Source organism: Lissotriton helveticus, chromosome 3_1 (assembly GCF_964261635.1).
Source record: "Lissotriton helveticus chromosome 3_1, aLisHel1.1, whole genome shotgun sequence".
In the NCBI taxonomy this organism is placed as follows: Eukaryota; Metazoa; Chordata; class Amphibia; order Caudata; family Salamandridae; genus Lissotriton; species Lissotriton helveticus.
The window spans coordinates 1,539,820,436-1,539,841,391 of NC_136061.1; the positions used below are offsets into that span (position 1 = coordinate 1,539,820,436).

Consider the following 20,956-nt stretch of genomic DNA (forward strand, 5'->3'; position numbering starts at 1 on the left):
ACTGAAAACTGGGAAGTTTGGTATCAAACTTCTCAGCACATTAAACCCATTTAATAATAAATGCACTCAGAGGGCTTCTTAGAGATGCCCCCTGAAAAGCGACCAGCCTCTGGTGGGTTCCCTGATTGGTACACACAAGCATGCCACCACGAGACATGTTTCTGGAGCCCTGGGGTGGAGCCTTCGTTCCCTGACGCCAGAAACAAAGCCTTTCCTGGGAGGAGGTGGTCACACCTCCCCCAGGCCAGGAAGAGCCATCTGAGGCAGGGGATCTTCAAAGGCCTTGTAGCCTTTGTAATGTGACCCCCAGCCTCTCCTGCAATCAGGTGCTGGCCCCCTTCCTGGCTCCCCTCCTTTTCGACAGGAAGACAGGTGGGAAAAATTAGCCAGCCCAGAAGGTGTGCCCACCTCTGCCAAACCCACCACTCAGGTGGGGGAGGCGAGTTGAAGCCCACTCTTCAGTGCCTACCATGGCAGCCACTCCCCAATCCGAATTAGGGATTGTGCTCACTCCCCCACGTGTGCCTTCAACAAAGGCCGGATCGCCTGTGAACGGAAGCTCTGTTTAAAAGAAGCAGCCAAGAAAATGTTTAACACTACCCTCTGATAAAGCCTTACTTCTCGCCCACACTACGACAAATAGAGAGTAAGGTGCTATCCGAGTTAGCACCTAGAGTACACCCGCAGCGGCACAGGGGCGGCTGGGTGCAGGGGCTGTTTTGGCGTTGGGTGCTCTGTTATTTTCAATGGGGATTCTCCGGTTGCAACAAAGACTGCAGGCTCGGGGACGAAGGTCTTCTGGAGGTGATCATCAGTTGGAGAGGTAAGTTGAGATGCCTCGGGATCCTGGGACATTGTCGGTTTGGCCACCCAAGTCTGTGGGACTTAGGGTGCAGGGGTGTCTTTAGGCGTCTGGTTTTTCTTACCAGCTCCAGCTGTGGTCGGGGGGATCCTCCGGAAAGGGGCTGCAGGCTTCGCTTGGAGATTCGAGGCAGGTCAGAGAACACCTCAGGCCGGGATTGCTGGGGAGACTTTGTGGTGTTGGGCCACTCTAACTCGGGCTGTAGGCATCGGGAAAAGAGGGGTGCAGACTTATGGTTTTGGCTGGGGCCTGAGTCTGTGGGTGAGCAAATCCGATGTTCACAGGAGACAAAGTCTTTGACTTGGAAGGCAGGACAGGTCCTGCTGGTTCTTGAGGCCAGGACACACTGGGATTTCGCTGGAGCAGATTCAAGGTGGAGACAGGCCTACTGACTTGGGGGCCAAGTCAGTAAGCGTTCTCTTCTTAGTTTCAGCACGCTTTTACGGTCCTTCTTCTCTTCTTTTTGTCGATTCTTGTCTGAGGAGGCAAGGTTCAGGGTTGTCACCAAATACTGGATTTAGGGGGATTACAGGTAAGTAAAGGGTGGGACCAATGGGTCGCATCCTTGGGGTGGGTAAACCACATATTATGCCACCCTCCGGTGGGACAGGGGCATATGCCTCTCTCTGGTTGGCTGGGTCCCCCCCCATCTACAAAATGGCGGGGACTGAGAGTTGGGCTTCACCTCGCCTCCCCCACCAGATTGGTGGGGTTGGCAAAGGTGAGCCCACCTCCCTTCCTCACTTGAAATTTCCGCCTATTCTCCCGCCCAAAGTGGGGGTCAGAACTGGTGGGAGCCAGTTACTGGAAACAGAAAAGGGCTGGGGTAACTCACAAAGGCGACAAGCCTTTGAAGCTTCCCCTTCATGGACACTGCCCATCCTGGGGGAGGAGGCTTGTCACTTCGTCCCAGAATGTGTATTGTTTCAGACCCCCAAGAGCAGCAGCCTCTCAACCCAGGTTGTCCAGAGACATGTCTGGTGGTGGCAGCTGGCGAGCAGTCACTCGGCCAGGACACTAGTGTTAGGTCATTTTTCAGGGGGCATCTCTTAAGAAGCCCTCAGTGTGCATTTTTCATTAAATCCCACACTGGAATCAGTGTGGGTTTCATGTGCTGAGAAGTGTGATACCAAACCTCAGTTTTCAGTAAACAAATTATGGAGTTTGTAATGACAATCTCCCAGCACCATATACTCTTAATGGCATTACTGCACTTACAATGTCTAAGAATTGGTTTAGACACTGTAGGGGTTTAGTGCTCATGCACCTGTACCCTCACCACTGGTATAGTGCACCCAGCTGGAGGGGTGGCTGACCTATGCCAGGGCAGTGGGTTGTAGGCATGGCACACAGGAATGTGTGCCATGTAGACTCTTCACTTTGTTCTGCACCAAAACACGCATCCTGCAAAGGTAGTGTGTGAGTGCAAAGGCACAGGGCCTCTAAGGGTGGGGCAAAAGTGCTGCAGCCCTTAGAGGCATTCCCTGGTCACAGTGCCCTGGGTACCTGTCAGCGTGCTCTTCAAACTAGAACGGGGGTGGGGGGTCGACGGAGGTGAATGGGATGTCCTTGGACACATCTTCCTCCCTTGAATTTCTTCCAGGGGCTTCAAGGAGTTGGAGCCGATTATCTCGAGACTGGTTTGGCAGGCCGGTATATCATGTGACTCAGCAAATTATTCTTTTTCAGCGCCGAGCTGGTCTGCTTCGCTGAAGAAGTCCGACATCTCCAAAGTCGCTTGTCATTCCACTGCCAAAGGATTTTTTTGCTCTTGAAGGCCAAGAAAAAGTTGTAGCAGATCTGGCCATGCTCTAGTGGAAGATCGAGGTTACAGGCAAAAACCAAACTAAGAATTTTGTTGGTGCCCATATACATTCACTACCACAGGAGAAGTCACAAGACCTTATGACTCGAAAGACTTTGAAAAGGAAAAAAAAAGAGTTGCAACAGTCTGAGCCCAACAATAGATGGCAGGAGTAGGCAGAGCATGTATACTTAGCTGAGTACAATAGAAGTTAATCTTTTTCACAAGCAATTCATAAAACCAATTGATTTGCTGACACATCCAGGCATGACAGGTCACACTTAAACAGGAAAAAAAAAATCTAGATTTTGTCAGACTTCTATACTCACCTGTCGGAAGCGCAACAAATGGCTTGTTGTCCGTGAGTTTAAGAGGGCTGTCAAAACCTGCTTAAGAGATGCTTGCACCTCTTTCTCCAAAGCAAGCCGCCACTCAGCAGGGTGGTGGTCTGTGCAGTTTATGCAGGTGTATGCCACACTCTCAGGAAGGTTAGACAGGATCTCATACATTTCATCTGCAAGAACCACAGAAGAAATGTGTCATAATCTGCATTCGGAAAACAAAGACCATAATGTGTATAAAGTAATCTATAACACACAAAAACACCACAACCATGCTCAAATTCTAGCTTGTCTCCACACTTCCCCAAAACCTCCAGTCAGTTCTCCCCAAAACCTCCAGTCAGTTCTCACCAGCCAATCAAATCAGAGACTCTTGAAACAATTCAACACACTTATCAGTCATTCGCATTTCAGAGAACATACCACAACTACCAAAAGGCTCCCTAAACTAATCCTTTCATTTCAAATAACTAGGTGCAGCAGTCAGGACCCTTCTTGCATAACAAGAAAATGATGTGATTTTCGGCCCCTTTGGATCTCATCCCCTTTAAAAGGCTAAGTTGCATCTGGCAATTCTACTCTTTTCAGGTATAATGAAATATAACCATATAAGTCCAGCTCATTGCTGTCAGGGCTCTAAAACACTCCCCAACATGTCAAAAAATGAATATGCTACTTACCAGTATGCATCTGTTCTTGGCATGTAGGGCTGCTATGTAGGGCTGCTAACATTCATATCTTAGCATTAGATCGCCGCCTAGTGTTGGGTCCGGATGATCGCACATTGTTGTCCTGGAAGAGTCTTCGAAGTATCCTGAGATAGGTGGCTCCTCCCCTGGACTACAGTGCGCATGGGCATCGGCTCCATCCCCAGATTGTTTTTCGCCATTGTGGCAGAAGATGGAGTGAAAAGTGTAAAGGATGTCCATGCTAATGAATAAATACAATAGTATATCTGCAGCTGCGACAGGCACCGGGGAGGAGGGCGGGCGATATGAATGTTAGCAGCCCTACATGCCAAGAACAGATGCATACTGGTAAGTAGCATATTCAGATCGAGGCATGTGGGCTGCTAAATTCATATCTTAGCATAGAATACATAGCAGTCCCTCCATCAGCGGCGGTTGCCCGTGCCAGCTGCAGAAACCTGAAAAAGTGTTTTTAGAACAGCCTGTCCTACAGCAGCTTGCTGCTTGGAATGCACATCAACACAGTAGTGTTTTGTTAAGGTATGTGGTGTTACCCACGTGGCTGCTCTGCAAATATCCTCCAAAGGAATGTTCCCTAGGAAAGCCATGGATGCCCCCATTTTGCGTGTGGAGTGCGCCCTTGGGGGTATTGTTAAAGTGCGCTTGGCCTTTTGATAACATATCTGGATGCATTTAACAATCCATCTGGCTATCCCTGCTTTGGAAATAGTGTTGCCTTTGTGTTGTGGTGCGAAGGCAACAAAAAGTTGTTTTGTCTTTCTAAAGGGTTGTGTTCTGTCTATGTAGTACATCAACGCCCTCCGTACGTCTAAGGTATGGAGCATTCTTTCTGCCACCGTTTGCGGGTTTTGAAAGAATGCTGGTAAGTCAATAGTTTGGTTGAGATGAAACTGTGACACCACCTTCGGAAGGAATTTGGGGTTAGTGCGTAGCACTACCCTATTTGGATGAATTTGAATGAATGGCTCTTGGATTGTGAGCGCTTGCAGCTCACTGACACGCCTCAGAGACGTAATAGCTACTAGGAAAGCTACTTTCCACGTAAGGAACTGGAGTTCACACGAGTGCAGTGGCTCAAATGGTGGTCCCATCAGCCTGGTGAGAACGACATTGAGGTTCCACACCGGAGCTGGCGGTGTTCTTGGGGGAATGACTTGTTTCAGACCTTCAAGGAAGGCTTTAATGGCGGGCACTCTGAAGACAGAGAGGTGCTGCCTGTTTTGAAGATAAGCCGCTATGGCGGATAGATGTATCCGAATGGAAGTGTACGCTAGATTGCACTTGTAAAGATGCAACAGATAGCAAATGATGTTGGGGATAGATGCATCTAGCGGGTTAATGTCATTGGCTGTACAGTAAATGACAAAACGCTTCCATTTTGCAGCATAGCATGCTCTGGTAGTTGGCTTCCTTGCCTCCTTGATGATGTTCATGCATTCCGGAGGTAGGTTAAGGTATCCAAACTCTAGGACTTCAGGAGCCAGATCGCCAGGTTGAGCTGTTGCGGATCTGGATGCTGAATTTCTCCATGGTTCTGCGTCAAAAGACTGGGCGTGAGGCGCAGTCTTTGATGCGGCACCACTGAGAGTTCGAGGAACGTGGTGTACCAAGCCTGGCGCGCCCACGTTGGAGCAACTAGGATGAGAGTCATCGCATGCTGCCTTAGCTTTCTTGCGACCAGCGGTATTAGAGGGGCTGGCGGAAAAGCGTACGCAAATTTGCCTGACCAGTTCATCCATATCGCATTCCCCTGCGACTGTGGGTGAGGGAACCTGGCGGCAAAGTGTCGGCATTTTGCGTTTTCTTTTGTGACAAACAGGTCTATCTCCGGATGACCCCACTGCTGGAAGTACGGGTGGAGGACAGATGGGTGTATCTCCCACTCGTGCATTTGATGGCTGTACCTGCTGAGCAGATCCGCCATCTGATTGTCCTTTCCTGGGAGGTGTTCTGCCATGAGGAAAATGTTCCTCTGAATGGCCCACTTCCACATGCTCTGAGCCAGATGAGACAGCTGTGGCGAGTGGGTGCCTCCCTGCTTTTGAATGTAGTACATCGCAGTCATGTTGTCCGTCCGGACTAACACGACCTTGTTGCACAGATGTACAATGAAGGACTTGATCGCCATGAAGATTGCCATCAGTTCCAGATAGTTGATGTGCATCTTCTGTTGCTGCGTCGTCCATAGTCCCTGCACTGTGTAAGTGAGCAGATGAGCTCCCCATCCCTGGAGAGATGCGTCCGTTGTCAGGATAATCTGCGGCACTGGCTCTTGGAACAGTCGGCCCTTGCAAAGGTTGTGTGGAGTCCACCAATGCAGAGAGTCGTATGCCCGACTGGTAACCAACACTAGGTCTGTCAATTGCCCCTGAGCCTGTGTCCACTGATTCGCTAAGCACTCCTGGAGCGGGCGCATATGCAACCGTGCGTGAGGGACTATGAAGATGCAGGAGGCCATCATGCCTATCAACTGCATGAACACTCTCGCTGGAAGCGAGTGTTGTGGTCTGAACTTTTGGATTAGAGACTGCATGCTGTCTATCCTGACTTGGTTTGGCTGAGCCATGGCCGTCAGGGTGTTGATCGTCGCACCTAGGAACTGCCGGACATGTGCTGGTTGTAGATGCGACTTTGGGTAGTTCAGCGAGAAACCCAGATTGTGAAGAAGGTGAATTGTAGTCGACATGTCCGCGGCGCACTGTTGTTCCGATTTGGCTTGCACGAGCCAGTCGTCTAGGTAGGGGTAGACATGGATGTTCTGCCTCCTGAGGTGCGCTGCTACTGTCGCCAGACACTTGGTAAACACCCTTGGGGCTGTGGTGACTCCGAAGGGTAGGACCTTGAACTGGTAATGCTTGCCTTGAATAGTGAACCTGAGGTATTTCCTGTGGGACGGGTGTAGTGGAATGTGGAAATAAGCATCCTTGAGATCTAAGGTTGCTAAGAAGTCCCCTTTGTTTAGCAAGGGAAGAATCTGTTGCAGTGTAAGCATGTGGAAATGTTCTGATAGTATGTACAGGTTGAGGGGACGTAGATCTAGAATGGGTCTGAGAGATCCGTCCTTCTTTGGAATAAGGAAGTACAGGGAATACACCCCTGTGCCTTCCTCTCCCACCGGCACGAGCTCGATTGCGCCTTTTTGCAGCATCCCCACTACTTCCTGCTGCAATAAGAGCAAGTGCTCTGCGGACATAGGCCTTTGCCTTGGCGGGATGTTGGGTGGAGTGGATTTCAACTCTAGGCAATAACCATACTGGACTAGTTGTCGCACCCACCTGTCTGTGGTGATGGTTCTCCAGACGGGCAGGAACTGCTGCAGTCTCCCCCCGACAGGTGTTAAGTGGTCGGGGGGCAGTGACAGAGAGTCACTGTTTGCTTGGGGTAGAGGAGCGGGAGCTGTTGTTTCCTCTGCCGCGACCTCTGTTGCTGTTATTTCTGTAACCTCCCTTGTTCTGTTTTGTGAACGAGGATTGTGCTCCTCCTCTTGAGAACTGAGATTGTTGACCCATTTGTCCTCTGGTGACTCCACGTGCACCTGAGCGACGAAAATTGCTGCCACGAAACTGTTGTGACTGTAGGGCCCCCATGGACTTAGCAGTTTCCGTGTCTTTTTTTATTTTTTCTAGGGTGGTGTCAACATCTGGACCAAACAGACTATCAGGATTGACTGGCTGATTAAGAATGGTTGTCTGAATATCCGGCTTAAACCCTGAGATGCGGAGCCACGCCTGTCGTCTCAGCATAACGCTAGTGTTGATAGCTCTAGCCGCTGTGTCTGCTGCGTCAAGTGCACACTTGATGGCCGCGTTTGAGATTAGCTTCCCTTCCTCAATAAGCAGCTTTGTGCCTTCTTGGAACTGTGGAGGCAGGTGTTGTATATTCTGTTCTAGGGTGTCGTAGTGCGCCCTATCGTAACGCGCTAAGAGTGCCTGTGTATTGGCAATGCGCCAAAAGTTTGATGCCTGTGCAGCTACTCTTTTGCCCCCTGCCTCTAGCACTTTGGACTCCTTATCCGGGGGAGGAGCTTCACCCGTCGTCTGGGAGTTGGCACGTTTCCTGGCATTGGCGACCACAAGAGAGTCCAGTGGCAACTGTCCCCGAATGTATGCGGGGTCTGCAGGTGCAGGTCTGTACTTTTTTTCAATACGTGGATTGACCACTCTTGCTCTTGTAGGCTCCTTAAATATGTCCCCAGCATGCTTGAGGACTCCTTTAAGCATAGGCAGTGTCTTTACTGTCCTTTCAGAGACTGAAAATGTGTCGAAAAGGAAGTCTTCCTCAACCGGGTCAGCATGCATGTCCACATCATGATTGGCTGCCGCCCTTTCGAGTAGTGCATGAAAACCTGCTGAATCCTCAGTTGGGGATGCACGTGCATTAAAAAGCTGCGGGTCCTGCCCCACACTTAGGGTGCCCTGGTCACCAGTGTCATCATATGAGTCCGGTTGTGCATCCGGTTCATTGATAGGGAAATTGTATTGCTCGTCCTCATCATACCCCTCACCCGCAGAGTGTTCTGGTGAGGGAGTAGGGCTCCGTCTCGGAGGAGGCTGGATTGGGTCCATGAGGCCTGAAGCGTCAAGGGGCACCCTCTTCTTTTTCAGTGGGATGACATATGAGTCCACTGACTCCGAAGTGATTTTTCTCTTATAGAGGGTCAGTTTGCCTGTATCAGCGTCGATGAAATGCTCAGAATCATCCTCTGATTCGAGTACCCGACGTGGAAGTGGGCCAGCCGTTGAAGAAATCGCCTTCTTTGGTGCAGATTTGGTGGAAAAGGCTTTCGGCGTCTCCTTCGGCGGCAAAATAAAGAGAAGTTTTCCAGAAGGCTTTGTTGGATTGTCCTTTTGCGGCTGCGGCGATGATATCGGAGCCGACGGAGCAGAGGCCTTCTCCCTGATTCTCTGTAGTGATTCGGCGATGAGGGACGTCTCACTCACAGTGTGTTTTGGCGCCGACGAGGATGTCTTGACCTTTCCCTCGGATCCGACGTCTTTGTGGGCCTTGTGCGCTTTGGACGCGGATCCCGTTGTCACCGACCCCGATTCCTCGGACCGGGGCGCAGACGTGCCAGTCTTCGATCCGTGCGCCTGCGTAGCCTCCGCGGAGCCGGCTTTGGCGTGCTTTGACGGCGGCGCAGCTGTTGACCCGTGCCGACCATCTTTCTTAGAGGACCCCTCCTCTGGCGTCGATTTCGATTTTGCAGCAGCGGAATCGACGGACTTCTCCGACTTCTGCGGACCGGAGGTCGACGGAGTCGATGGAGTAGCGGGCCCAGTCGTTGTTGCCGGTACGGCAGCCATCTTAGGGACACTCGAGTCCTTAAGTTTCGGTTTCGTTTTCGGGTCGGCCATCTTAGATGTTGTCGATCCCGATGGTTTCGGTTTCGAAACAGTCTGCTCAGCAAGTAAGTCCGTGGCCGGGCCCGAAGGCGGGGCTGTGGCTTGCGGCAACGGGTCTTGGGTAAGGCCAACAGGCGATCCCGTGACCCGGTCGGTATCCTCGTAACCTTCGGGGCAGAGCTCGTCCCCCGAGCTATCTGCCGCGGCCCCATAAATCTCATCGTCGTCTCCTACCTCGTCGACGTATTCAAGGCCGTGACCCACGACTCCGTCGTCGTCTCCCGGATCCGCCTCGACCTCCGTCTCGGGTGGGGAGATTTGAAGATGATGACCCTGGTCCTCTTCTTCTTGGTCGCCGAAGATGTTTTCCGGATCCGGGGCCGCTTGTCTAGCTTCCATGCGCACCGCGCGCCGAAGCTTGAGAGTCTTCTTAGAGCGGAACTGTGCACAGGCCTTGCACTTGCCGTCGTCGTGGTCAGGCGAAAGGCATTTGTTACAAACGGGGTGTAGATCGATGTGTGGGTACTTGGACCCACAGAGCGGGCAGTACTTAAACGGGCTCCGCTCCATGTCTGAAAAGTTTTGCAGTCGTGTCGCGATGAGAAGGCCTCAAAGTTCGAAGAGCGAAAGAAAACTTCGCTTATTCCGGCTCCAAGAGACGGAAGACTCGAGACCGTGCGCAGACAATACCGACGCAAGAAAGCGAGGCCTTTTGGCCGCTAAAAGTTAGTTTTTCTCGGTTTCGACAGAAAGACGTCGAGACCACATCCGAACCCAATGGCGGAAAAAAACAATCTGGGGATGGAGCCGATGCCCATGCGCACTGTAGTCCAGGGGAGGAGCCACCTATCTCAGGATACTTCGAAGACTCTTCCAGGACAACAATGTGCGATCATCCGGACCCAACACTAGGCGGCGATCTAATGCTAAGATATGAATTTAGCAGCCCACATGCCTCGAACGCATTCCTTTGGTAAAGACCAGCTGCGAGACTTCTTCAGAGCAGACGTTCTCTGATCTCAGAAGCCCTAATTTTTCTCCCATTATTTTCTGTAAACAGTCCTTGAAACTGACAGTTGGGATGAGTGGCTCTCTGAATAACTCCTAATCCCCACACAAGAACCAGTTCACTATGCATGTATTTGCTTGATGATAACTTTCCTAGCAGATTGATGCATAATGAGTAATGTACTGCACAGAAAGCTGGCCTCCTAGGGTTTTTTGGTACGGGGGTGGGGAGGGGGGGACACTATCTAAAAACATGCAACCAGTAATACCATGAGCAAACTGTATTCATATCATAAAAACCATCCACTGCTCCAACTGTATACTTTTGGTATATATTTCTTGTGGCTGATTATTTAATTTTTATGTTGGATGATTGAAATGTCCATTGCTTTTTCAATTTTTTTAATTCCTTCAATAAAGTTCATGGTCGGTCAGCAATAAATACATGTTCAAAAAAACGTAATAACTATTAGGGGCACTTTATTCACTCCACAGATCCCACATAAATATGCTATAGAGAAGATCAAGTACAGAGACTTTACCTTCCAAGCAGTCTCTATGGTGCAAGGCCCTGCTTACCAGAGAGGTTTTCACACTTTGAGTGCACCCAGCGGTCACATTTCCCGCACTGCATCATCTTACTTTCGTAGTCATCGTCATCGTAGCATTTATCACAGAGGGGGCAAAAGTTCCCTGCAAGAAGATGGTGGTTTCTCAATTAGAGCGGCCATAATTTGCGAATTAAAGCAGTTACTTAACTTTAACTACAGTTGTCCTGCATTGCTATCTTTCACAGTCACATATTCACATTATTCCCTGTCAATATCAGTGTCAGACAGTAACTTTAAAATAGCAATATTAAACTTTAACATGGAAGGAAAGCTCTAAAAGGTACCACTTTAGAAGCACAGTAAATTCACTGGAAAATACCTGAACTCCAGCCAATCTACAAAGGACTACAATGAACTCTAGGTCTAAACACCTCAGATTTGAGCACAAATGGGAAATAAATATGACAGATGAGCCTCAATTGGGGACACATATCTATGAAAGATACTAAAACCAGAGAACTCTAGTTAAAGGTAAGCACTTTATTTCTACTCCAGCAATGGACCTTTCACATATTCACATGCTTAAATCAGAAAAAGCACTGTAACACAGCCATGAACATGCAAGGTAGTGGATTATAGGAGACCAGTAGAGACTCATTTATTTAAAAATATGTCAAAAGCACTGACTGCAACACTGTAGATTCTATGCCTGCCACTGCTTCCAAACAATAATGTTGCGCATATATGCAGGGATTGTTCTACAAAGATTCTCGGCATATGTGTCACAATTACAAACTGCATAGAGGGGTCTGGTCTTCTTGTGGAATGCCCCATCACTAACCTCTTTCGTTAAGGACAGTTAGATTGCCACAAACCGGAGATTCCTTACTTGGAAAGTAGCCCCACTTCAATTGTTTCAGGACTATTATCTGGTTGAAGTAGTCGTCTGTGCGGGCTTAGGGAATGATTAGTCTGCAGAACAACTTGGTCACTAAGATGATTCTGCTGGGCCATATGATGGGATAATTGGAAAACGCATAACTTTGATGTGGCTGAAAGATGCACTTTAATGAAATCATGCTAGAGTCCAAACTCAGCCAGGTATGGTACGTAGAGCAACAACTGACAGTTCTAAAAGAAGGCAGCATTTTCGAAGCAAATACCAGCAGAATATTTTCAATGTTGCTTTTTAGGTTTCGACAACTTAACCATGACTTGTGAAATTACCTCCCCATTAAAGAGAGATGCTTACGTTTACGAATTCATGTTCAGGAACAAAGTCAATAGTCCCAAGGATGCAAGGAGCCATACAGAATTTGGTAATTGCTCCTAGATGGAAGATCTGAATGAGTATCTGAAGAAATGGACGGTGGCTCTGATAGATGGTGAAGGTCTGTGAACTGGTGCTACCTAGACCATTGTCAGAACTATAAATATGAGATGTCACACTTCCCTCTATTTTGTGGATGATTCTCTGGATGAGGGGAGGGGAAAAAAAGTGAAAAGGCATGTGCAAAGGTCCCCGACCATGTATTCGAAAAGGTTGCAAAGAAGTCCAGATTGGCTGATCCGGTGAATTAAGAGCTTTTTCAGCTGACTCAATTGTCGCAATCACCTCCTGTTCCAGACATACTCCTGTAGCTTGATTTAAGAGGGTCCAATCACTGTTGATCCCCCTCCTCTCTCCCCAGGCCAGTTTTAGAGATAACCTTTCCTCGATGGTCCAAATTCAGAGATGCTCAGCTTCCCTGGACAGTGTTTGGGACCTCACTTCCCTTTGCTTGTTCAGAAAGAGAATAGAAGTCCTACGGTCCCCAATGCAAGAACTCAGAATACGCCTTGATTCTGGGCAGGAACAATTGCTGTCTTTTACTGATGAACCTCAGTTCCAAGATATTACTGTTAGGTTTCTACAGAGAGAGAGAGTGGTCCACAGGAAAATCCAAGTCCATATCAGTGTTCACGTAGTTTTTTGTGGAAACACACTAAAAAAACTCTGGACCTCTTGAGTTTTTGATTAGTAAAGTTTTGAAGGGGGTAATGAGTGTGTTTAGCATCAATTCTTAATGTCCTCAGGCTCAATCCCTGCTTATATAGTCAGAGTCAGAAGTCCATATTGTGTAGAAAAGTTGCTCTTTATTAATTTAGATGGCTGTTCATGTTTTTATCTAAATTAACCAAGATATTACTGTGTAAGGTTGACCCATTCCTTGGTCATTGGCCTTTTGTAGCTACCTCCTGCAGGTGGGTGCCCCACCCTTCTAAGCAGATGTCCTTAATAACGAATTCTGCTTCATGCTGCTGAAAATGTAGACCTATAGCGGTGTTTTGTCTTCTGGTCCAAAAAGATACAGATTATTTCACTCGGGCTGTGACCATGTTTGGGAAGGTGGGTTTTGTGAGAAAGTGGCTCTATATATACTGGACAATAAGGCAGTACAGTGTGTATAGAGTCCACAAACCTCAAAGGTTTAACAGAGGTTAAAGTCAGAACTGACCTTACTCTCCAAAGTGGTAGCTTGGTCGAGCTGTAAGAAAGTACCAGAGGACAGTGTAAAGCATTTGTTGTACACACCTAGTCAGCAAAAGGTTTCACACACTCAAGAACTGAACTCCAGGCCAATTGTTGTTATTTCCTCAGATATAGTTGTTTTATTTTTAGAACCAACAGTTATAAAAATATACTTTTCAAGTTACGAGTACTCACATGTAAATACTTTGCAGAGGAGCAATAAGTTTGTACACACAATAATTACAGGATAGCTAAAAGGCAATACAATTCTGAAACACTCTAGCAATGAGCTCAATGGGTTTTCATAGAAAAGTACAGTTAATTACTTTATGGGTTACTTTGGTAGTTCCAGGACTAGATATTGCATTCAGTCCTGGGGTCTAAGCTAAAACCAGATTAGCAAAAACGGTTTAGTTACAGTGATGATTTTTCCTGAATATAAAGCGGTTTAAAAAGTTCACACGTAGAAACTTTTCGAGGAGATTCTCACAATGTTATTCAATGGGAGGAAATTCAGGTTACAGGTAAAGTACGATCGCGTTACTTTTGTAACCCAGCACTAGTCTCCTAGGGCCAGCACTGGGGGCTTAACTCAAAACAGGTAGGTAATTGCGATTCAGTATTTCGTACGATTTTTAAAGAATATTTGAAGTTTTCAAAAGTAGACGGAAGAAATTTCATAGAAAAGCAGACAATGGGTTCCTATGGAGAACATACAGGTTACTAGTAAACCCACTAGGGATTACTTTTACAGTTGAGTACTGGGCTAAAAAGTACAGTACTGGCTTCTCTCCTGATCACAGGTGAGTATTTTCGAATTCGGACTTGATTTTATAGGAATATTTTCAGTTTTCAAAACTTCACACTTAAAAAAATCGGAGTCAAAATGGGTCAATGTTATCCAATGGCAGGTAAGTGAATTACCGGTTTCCAGGTGAGTACTTGGTTGGTGAAGTTAGGGTTCTGGGCATAGACTCAAGGGTCCCCAGGGTCAGGTGAGTACAGTTAGTTCAGTCCCAGCGGCGCAGGGGCGGCCGGGTGCAGAGGTAGGTAGGCCCAATGTTATTCAATGAGGGAAAAGGGGCCTTCGGTTGGTGGCTGCTGGCTAGCAGGCCACGCGGCTCTGGGAGCTGGGCTCCCGGTCACTTGCTCAGGGCAAGGGGGGAAGTAGGATAGGGCAAAGAGGTCACAGCCAGCGGCTCTCGGGCGGCTCGGTGCAGGGTGCTTTTGAGCCTTTGGGCGCTCAATGTTATCCAATGAGGATCTTGAAAAAGGAACAAAGGATGCAGGCTCAGGATGGTGACTCTCCAGGGGCGACCAGCACTTCGAGAGGTAAGTTGGGATCTTGGAGCACAGGTAGGTACCCCAAAAGGAGGCACAGGGGGATGTAGGGCGCCGGGTGCAGGGGTGTCTCTGGGTGTCGGAAAAGCTTACCCTCAGCTGGTCGCGGTTGGGGTGGCCCCTGGTTCTGAGTCTGCAGGCGTCGGCTGGTTCGTCGAGGAGGGTCTTTGGGCACTGGACTTCGGGTCCCAGTCGCTGGGAGGACGTCCTCGTGGTCTTGGTTCGGTTGGGCCCGGCCGGGGCTCGGCGGGTGAAGAGTGGGCTGGTCCGGAGCTTACTCGTTGGCACCAGGTGGTTTGTTGCAGCAGAGCCTCTGCTGATGGGAGTCCCAGTCTTCAAGAGGGTCAAGGCAGGCAGGTCCTCCGGGTGTCCCAAGGTTGCTGTCCGCAGGAGTCGCCGGGATTAAGCAGGAGCACGTTCCAGGATCGACAGGCCGGTAGGGCTGGGGCCAAGTCAGTTGTTGTCGTCCTGTTGTTCGCAGCTGCACGGCGGATCTCCTTGATCTTCTTTCTTCTTTTCGTATCGGGATCTCAGGAAGGTAGGTTCAGGGAGCCCCTAAATACTGAATTTAGGGGTGTTACAAGTAGGGCAAGGACAGGGACCAATGGGTCCCTGCCCTGGGGTGAGGACACCCCCTAGCCTGCTCCTCCCCTGTGGGAGGGGGGCAGAAGCCTAGCTGTGATTGGGCAGGGCTCCCCATCTTCAAGATGGCCGGAGCCCGGGGTTGTGCTCCACCTCGCCTCCCCCACCTGAGGGGTGGAGGTGGCAAAGGTTGGCACACCCTCCTTCCCGACGTGGTTTTTCCCGCCAGAGTGGGGGGCAGGACTGGTGTGGGCTGGTTGCTGGGTACAGCAAATGGTCTGGAGAAGCTCACAGAGCCTTTGAAGCTTCCCCCTACCCATCCTGGGTGAGGAGACCTAGCACCTCGCCCAGGATGTGCATTGTTGCAGGCCCAGGAGAGCAGGGGCTCTCCTACCCAGGGGTCCAGCAACATGTCTGTTGTATGTCAGCCCCTGCAGCCACTTAGCCAGACGTGGATTGTAATTTAGGTTTTCAGGGGGCATCTCAAAGATGCCCTCTGGTGCATTTTACATTAAATCTCACACTGGCATCAGTGCAGGTTTAATGTGCTGAGAAGTTTGGTACCAAACTTGTCAGTCTTCAGTGTAGCCATTATGGTACTGTGGAGTTTGTAATGAGAACCTCCCAGCACCATATACTCTTAATGGCATCACTGCACTTACAGTGCCCAGGAATGACCCTGGGTACTGTAGGGGCACAGGGCTCATGCTCCTGGGCCCACGCCACTCGCATAGGGCACCCAGCTAGAGTGGTGACTGATGTATGCCAGGGCAGTGGGTTTGTGGGCATGGCATACAGGGATGTGTGCCATGTCGACTCTTTGTTTAGTTCTGTACCTAGGCACTCACCCTGCCAAAGGCAGTGTGTGGGTACCCAGGCACAGGGCCCCTAAGGGTGGCACAATAAGTGCTGCAGCCCTTAGGGGTCTTCTCTGGTCACCATGCCCTGGGTACCTAGGGTACCATTTACTTGGGGCTGATAGGTGGCCAGAGATGCCAATTAGGTTTTGTTTCAACACAGTTTTTAGGGAAGGAACACATGCCCTGGGTACCTGGTTGGAAGGAGCCCAGGGCACACTCAGTCAAAGCACATTAGCAATTCAGAAACAAAAGTGGGGGCATACCAAGGCAAGAAAGATGGCACTTTCTCACAGAGACCATTTGCAGAAGGAGTGTGTACAACAAATGCTTTACACTGTGATCTGATACTGCCTTACGGCTCACCCAAGCTACCACTTTAGAGAGTAAGGTTATATCTAACTTTAACCTCTGCTAAACCTCTGGGGACTGGTGACTCTGTGCACACTGCGCCTTACTTTGGGGCAGTATATACAGTCACTTTCTTACATTGGTGGATCAGCGGTGGGATACAAACTTGCATTTGTTGGACTACTTGGTTACCATCTGATCACACAACAGTACTCTTAAATTGCCTTTAGAATTCTGAGTTTTTCAAATTGGCATTTTTTCCCCAAACAAACTAAAAGTCTTGGTAGGGCGTTGCCTAAGTCCATTTAAGATTTTAGAAAAATAAAAGTCACTGTAGTCAAGGGAAGAGGGGTTAGAACTTTTTTTAGAATGTCTCAAAAGAACCCAGCTATTAGTGAAGATAATCATGATGACATACAGGACATGGTTGAGGAGCTCGACCTCAGCCCTTAAACCACCTGTCTTTTCAGGAGCTAAGGTCCTTATGTAGAATTAAAAACATAGCCATGGGCCAGCATCCAACCAAACAAAGGCTCCAGGAGCTGTTGGATGATTATGCTAAGGCCCACCCTTTTGAGAATGGTGGTGAGGAGGATGGAGATAGGTACCAACCTCCCCCACTTCCTAGGGAAGACTGGGTCACTGTATCATGGACTCCAAGAATAAACCCTTGGGGGCCTAGAGGCCACACAGGTGGCAGCCCCAATGAAGAGGACAGCTTTTTAGCAACGCTGGGCAAAAGATTAGAACTAGAGTCCAGACTCCGGGCTCTAGAGAAATAGAGGAAGAAGATGGGTTTAGCACCCATCAATGGTGGCAGCACTCAAAATATTAAGGATAAAGAATAGTCTTATGATCTTAAAATCCCCAAAGGGATTGTCCCGAAATTTGAGGAAGGTGATGACATCACCAAGTGGTTCAAAGCCTTTGAGAGGGCTTGTGACTTGAGAAAGGTAAAGAAACATCTCTGTGGGCACTCCTGTGGGAACTGTTCTCTGGTAACTGCAGAGACAGGCTTCTGACCCTCTCTGGGCCAGATGGATGGTCCTATGACCTCATGAAGAAGACTCTGAGGGATTTGTACTAACCACTGAGGAGTACAGAATTAGATTCAGGTGGGCTCACAAAACCCAGAACCAATCCTGGATTGATTTTGTAGACCACTCAGTAAAGACACTGGATGGTTGGATAACTGGACACAATGTGCACTATTTTACTGGACTTTAGAATTTGTTTATGAAGGAACATATACTAAGTAATTGCACAAATGAAAAGTTATATCAGCATTTGGTAGACCTAGGTCTAATTTCTCCTAAAGAATTGGGAAAGATGGCAGACCACTGGGTCAAGACTAGGGTGACAAGGACAACCACTGGGGTTGACCAGAAGAAGGGGGTCACAAAACCTCCCCAGGGGAGAGGTGGTGAGAATCCCCAAGAAAAAAGTCTGAGTCTTCCAAAGGGTCCTAAAAACCTGTACAGGGGTGTGGGTCCCAAACTAATAGTTTCTTACCTGTCGGTGTAGTTTTGCAGCTTGAAGATCTTTCTGGATTCACTATGCTGTGCATTATTCCGCGGTCTGGTGGTTGGGTCCGGAATCGTAGTCTTTTTTTTTTTTTTCATAGCCCATGTGGGTGTTGACGTCCCACCTTTTGGTGTACTTCCCGTGACGTCGGCACGCTTCCTGCGGAAGCTCCAACCCTTGGGCGCCATCTTCGGATTCTTTTTTCTCATTTTGTGTTCTGTTTCCGAATCCATGGCAATGTTCAAGTAAGTGATTCACCGCTTAAACCTTTAAGGCGTCTGTTTCAGTATTGTCTTTGTTTTTAACCCCCTCTTTCTCCAGCCTCATCTTTCTGGCGGAGGTGGGTGGGTTCGCTAGTAAATCCAGAAAGATCTTCAAGCTGCAAAACTACACCGACAGGTAAGAAACTATTCGTTTTGCAGCGTGAATCTTTCTGGATTCACTATGCTGTGCATAGACTTTGTAGCGGTTTGTTATGTTTGTGGCGGCTGGGTGGAAGATGAGCGTTGGGTGTTGAATATGTGTTGAAGCACCTTTTGTCCGACTTGTGCTTCCTTGTTCATTTGTATAGCCACACAGTAGTGCTTCGTGAACGTGTGCACTGAAGCCCATGTTGCCGCCAGGCATATATCTTGAATGGGTGTTCCTTAGTTCTTTTTATGTAGTGCATGACTGCCCTGGCGTCCACAGTGTGCAGTGCCTTTTTCAGCGCTTGTGGCTGGTTTCTGGAAGAAACTTGGTATTTGTATTGTTTGGTTGATATGGAACCTTGACACCACCTTTGACATAAAGTGTGGGTCTGTTCTCATCACCACCCTATCATTGTGCATCTGGATGTAGGGTTCTTGTAGCGTTAGCGCCTGTAGCTCGCTCACTCTGTGCAGCGAGGTGATTGCCACCAAGAAAGCTGTTTTCATGGTCAGCATTTGTAGGGAAACCTTATTAATCGGTTCAAAAGGTTCTTTCATTAGTTACGTTAGGACTAAATTAAGGTTCCATGCCGGTGGCGTCACCCTCTTTGGTGGTGCGATCTTTTTTGCTCCTTCCAGGAATCTCTTTACTATCTGTGATGTAAAGAAGCTCTTGCCTGTTTCTACTCTTGTGTAAGCGACTATCGCTGCTAGGTGTACTCTTAGTGAGGATGAGCTCAGTTTTTTGTCGAGCAGGTGCGTGAGGTATTTAAGCACTGTTGAGTCCTTCTGCATCTTTTTGTGCAGCTTTTCCTTCCTGCACCACAGTGTGAATCTCTTCCACTTTGACACATAGCACTTCCGTGTGCTGGGTCTTCTTGCTTCCCGTAGTACCCTCAGGGTGCTTTCCGGTAATTTCAGATGTGCAAACTATGTCCTCAGGAGCCATGCTACTAGGCTGAGGCTCTCTGGCTCTGGGTACAGCACCTCTCTGTTTTGCATGGAGAGTAGGTCTTTCCTTTTTCCAAATCTGTGGGGTGCACTCGGTGTCATCTCCATTATCTGAGAGTACCATGTCTGCCTGGCCCACTGTGGTGCAACCAGTATCAGAGTCATGTTGCTATTTCTGCACTTGTTGAGTACCTTGTGTATCAGAGGTATCAGGGGAAAAGTGTAAGCAAATGTCTTCGACCAGCTTATCCACAGGGCATTCCCCAGGGACCCTTCCCCTGGTTGCCTGGATGCGAAGTTTCGGCATTTTGCATTTTGGCGTGTTGCAAACAGGTCTATTGACGGTGTTCCCCACTTGTCGAACAGCTTCTTTGTTTCCTGTGCATTGAGCTCCCACTCGGGGATGCCGATGTCTGTCTGCTGAGCCAGTCTGCTTCTACATTGTCTTTCCCTGGTAGATGTATGGCTAGCAGGTCTATCTTGAGTGGGATGGCCCATCTCCATATTTCTTGCGCTAGATTTGAAAGCGGGGCTGATTTTGTCCCTCCCTGCTTGTTGATGTAGAACATCGATGTTGTGTTGTCTGTCTGGATCAACACTCTCTGGTTGTACAGTTTCGTCTGGAAAGCCTTTATTGCGAGGAAAACGGTCTTTAATTCCAGGTAGTTGATGTGTCTGACCGCATCTGCTGGTGTCCACAGACCCCTCACTCTGAGTTTCTCCATGTGAGCGCTCCATCCCTTCTGGGATGCGTCTGTGGTGATGGTCACCGTTGGCGTTGGTGGTGTAGAGTCTTCCCCTTTCTTATGTTCCCCATGTTCCACCATGCTATCTCTTCTTGCACTGAGTGCGTTACAACCACTAGATCTTCCCAACGACCTGTAGCTTGTGACCATTGTTCCTGTAGCCATTCCTGGAAAGGTCTCATGTGTAGCTGTACATTTGGCACTAGGTGTATGCATGACGCCATCATGCCCATGACTTTGCTCGCCGTCCTCACTGTCAGAGCTCGACCCTTCAGGTAGAGTCGCGTCTCCTTCAGTAGTGCTAGCGTTCTCTTCTCGCTGGGGAACACCTTGTTTTGTAAGGTGTTGATCTGTGCTCCCAGGAAGATTTTTACCTGTTCTGGTCTCATTGAGGATTTCCCCCAGTGGATGGAGAATCCTAGGGCCATCAGTGTGCTTGTCACTCTCTGTGCGTGCTGCTTGCAGGCCTTGTATGAACTTGCTTTTATTAGCCAGTCGTCTAGGTAAGGGTATACGTGTATCCCTTCCCTTCTTAGGTGTGCTGCGACTGTTGCGAGGCACTTTGTGAAGACCCTTGGTGCCGATTTAAGTCCGAACCCCAGGCTTGTGAACTGGTAGTGGTCTTTGTTGATGACAAATCTGAGCAGATGCTTGTGCCCCCTGTTCATTGGGATGCGCAGGTAGGCATCCTTGAGGTCTACGGTGACCATGAAGTCTCTGCCTTGTAATTGAGGAAGTACTTCCTGTAAGGATGTTATCTTGCATTTTTGTGTTCTTATGAATTTGTTTAAGAACCTTAGTTCCAGGATGGGTCTCATGGTCTCGTCCACTTTTGGTACTAGGAAGTAGGTTGAGTCCACTCCCCTGTTCCTTTCTCTGTAAGGTACTGGTTCGATGGCCTGCTTTTGCAGCAGTTCTTTTGCTTCCTCTTGAAGTAGCTCTAGCTCTTTCTTTGCTAGCGCCCTTCTTTTCGGTTTTCTGTTTTGCGGTCTCCTTTCCAACTCTATGCAGCATCCGTGCTGTATGATGTTTAGTACCCATTTGTCTGTGGTTATTTTCTTCCA

General features: G+C 48.6%; 1 protein-coding gene across 2 annotated transcripts in view; it reads right to left on the reverse strand.

Moving 5' to 3' along the window:
• Positions 1-20,956, reverse strand: part of KMT2A (lysine methyltransferase 2A) — a 1,541,152-nt gene that overhangs the window by 783,340 nt on the left and 736,856 nt on the right. For both annotated transcript variants that reach the window (XM_078682247.1, XM_078682245.1), the window contains exons 14-15: positions 10,647-10,760; positions 2,996-3,180 (exon numbers count right to left, since the gene is read on the reverse strand). In XM_078682247.1, coding sequence (XP_078538373.1) covers positions 2,996-3,180; positions 10,647-10,760 — 299 coding nt within the window. The remainder of the gene's footprint in view (positions 1-2,995; positions 3,181-10,646; positions 10,761-20,956) is intronic.